The sequence below is a fragment of the Colobus angolensis genome, unplaced genomic scaffold, assembly GCF_000951035.1.
Source record: "Colobus angolensis palliatus isolate OR3802 unplaced genomic scaffold, Cang.pa_1.0 Scaffold128, whole genome shotgun sequence".
In the NCBI taxonomy this organism is placed as follows: Eukaryota; Metazoa; Chordata; class Mammalia; order Primates; family Cercopithecidae; genus Colobus; species Colobus angolensis.
This window is the reverse complement of record NW_012114030.1, coordinates 2,845,668-2,848,033: the sequence shown is the minus strand read 5'-3', so window position 1 is coordinate 2,848,033 and position 2,366 is coordinate 2,845,668. Positions and strand designations below refer to the sequence as shown.

The 2,366-nt window shown below is 55.9% G+C and overlaps 1 protein-coding gene across 1 annotated transcript in view; it reads right to left on the bottom strand.

Annotated features, from left to right (window-relative positions):
* Positions 1 to 734: 734 nt before the first annotated feature.
* Positions 735 to 2,366, bottom strand: part of FBRS (fibrosin) — a 6,460-nt gene continuing 4,828 nt past the window's right edge. The window contains exon 13 of the mRNA XM_011933656.1: positions 735 to 2,295. Coding sequence (XP_011789046.1) covers positions 1,889 to 2,295 — 407 coding nt within the window. The 3' untranslated portion in view covers positions 735 to 1,888. The remainder of the gene's footprint in view (positions 2,296 to 2,366) is intronic.

Sequence of the window (2,366 nt, the reverse complement as noted above, 5' to 3'; positions counted from 1 at the left end):
TACTAAAAAAAAAAAAAAATACAAAATTAGCCGGGCATGGTGGCACATGCCTATAATCCCAGCTACTCGGGAGGCTGAGGTAGGAGAATCGCTTGAACCCAGGAGGCAGAGGTTGCGGTGAGCCAAGATCACGCCATTGCACTCCAGCCTGGGCAACAAGAATGAAACTCTGTCTCAAAAAAACAAAACAAAACAAAACAGTGGTTATCCTAAAGAGGTGGCAAGATGGGGGCACTTTCCCTCTGTGCTCCGTACTTGTGTGTGTAAATGGTTTTATATGACTATGTATTACTTAACAAAAACCAGAAAAATTTTAAATTATAGATCTTTTTTAACATACTCTGCCTGTGCAGACATGTGCAGGTAAACACATAGGACCTGAAGAATACACACAGAATGATTGACAGTGGTTACCTGGGGGAAGGGGATGGGGGCTTGGGCAGGTTGGCAGGTGAAAGAGAAATTTAATGTTTTGCTCAGTGTCTCTTGCTGGGTTGCTTGAGTCCTACATACTATGTATTCCTGGTTATAGAAAAATAATGTGAAAAACTTCAGTGTCCAACCCTCGAAACCATCCCTCCAGAAGTGGCAGCCCAACTCACCCAGGCGGATGGGAGGGAGGAAAACCTTGGCAGGATATGCACAGTACTGTCCTAATCCCTTCCTTACCCCAGGACCCACACACCCCACCCCAGTTCAACCCACCCCACACACACTCAAAGAGGAGCCAAGGGTCTCATTGTAACACTCATTTTTATATAAATATCCGCAAGTCATGTTACAGAATAAGCCCCACCGGGGAAAAAAGTCAACGTTAGGGTTTTGTTAGATTGACCCCTGCCTTCTAGGTTGGGCCCCAGCCTGGAGGCGCCTGCTGCTTTGGGAAGGCTGGGGTTGCTGCCGTGAGGCTGCCGAAGAAGCTGCCTGTGTCGCCCACCCCTGGGCCGACCCCCTTCTTTGGTGTGTGGTACATGGTGACCTTCTCTGGACACCCTTAGCCTGGGGCAGGGTTTTAGAGAACAGGGTTCAGGGAAGCAGGGCCCAGGAGTCCTGGGGGCACTTGGAAATGGGGTAACGGGGACTGAGCCATTAAGAAGTGGTGGAGTCTGAGATTTAGAGGCTGAGCCTTTGAGGGTGGGGGCAGAGTGAATGGGAACATGTTGGGGGAACCAGGGCTGTCAGCCAAGCAGGAAGCTTCTGCCCTTCCCTCCAGCCCAGGTCCCCAGGTCCCGCCCCCTGTTGGTCATCTCCTGCTGGCCCCACCTTCCCAGGGAGAAGCCTGACTGTCCCTTCCCGGCTCTTCCTCCTGCAATCTCCCTCCCCCACAGAGAGGCCAGAGGCTAGGAACACAGCACCAGTCTGAGGATTTAATTAACCAGGAAGGGGACTGTTGGGAGGGGCACCCCTGTAAAAATGTACAAAAGGTCTTGGGGCTATGTGAAAGGGGTGATAAATATGTACATGGAACCCCCCTTCCTTAAGCCCCTCCTCCAGCCCTCGGAGGGCATGAGGACTTGGGTGGTAGGTGGAGGGGGCACTTTGGCCTCTGGCTTAGTGAGCCCTTGGGGAGACAGGCCCAGGGCCTAGAGGCCCTTAGAGGGGCAAAGGTGCACCTCAGGAGGCCCCATGGCCCCCGAGATGAGCCACACTCCCATGTACACACCCCTCTCCCTCTCTAGAGGCTGTGACCCCTGCTCTCCCAGTGACCCTACACTCCATGTGATGCTTGGTCTTGTGGGGGATGAGGCTTCTGTTCCCAGGTTCCATGACCTCAGAGGTGGCTGGTGAGGTTATGACCTTTGCCCTCCAGCCCTGGCTTAAAACCTCAGCCCTAGGACCTGGTTAAAGGAACGGGAGATGGAGCTTTGCCCCGACCCCTCCCCTCCCCTCACCTGTCAGCCCGAGCTGGGCCAGGGCCCCTAGGTGGGGAACTGGGCCGGGGGGCGGGCACAAGTGGAGGTGGTGCCCCCAAAAGGGCTCCTGGTGGGGTCTTGCTGAGAAGGTGAGGGGTGCCTGGGGCCGCAGCAGGTGGCGGTGGAGGAGCCAAGCGGCTGTAGAGCAAGGGGTGAGCAGGTTCCAGACCGTAAAGGCGGGCAGCAGCCACGGCCCCGGGTCCAGTTAGCTCCTCACCCGCCTCATAGAAGCGGGGTGGCCTTGCCAGGCGTGGGGGTGCTGCCAACCAGGTTGGCTCCAGGAAGCCAGCACAGCGATCTGGTGGGCTAGGGCCCAGAAACGGGGGCGGCCGGGGCCTCTCAAACAGCAGGTGAAGGCCCTGGGGCCCAGTGGCGAAATTGACTGGAAAGAGAACACATGGCTTAATATCCTCCTGCCCTCCTCGCTTTGCACTCCTCTGTCTGCAGGTACCA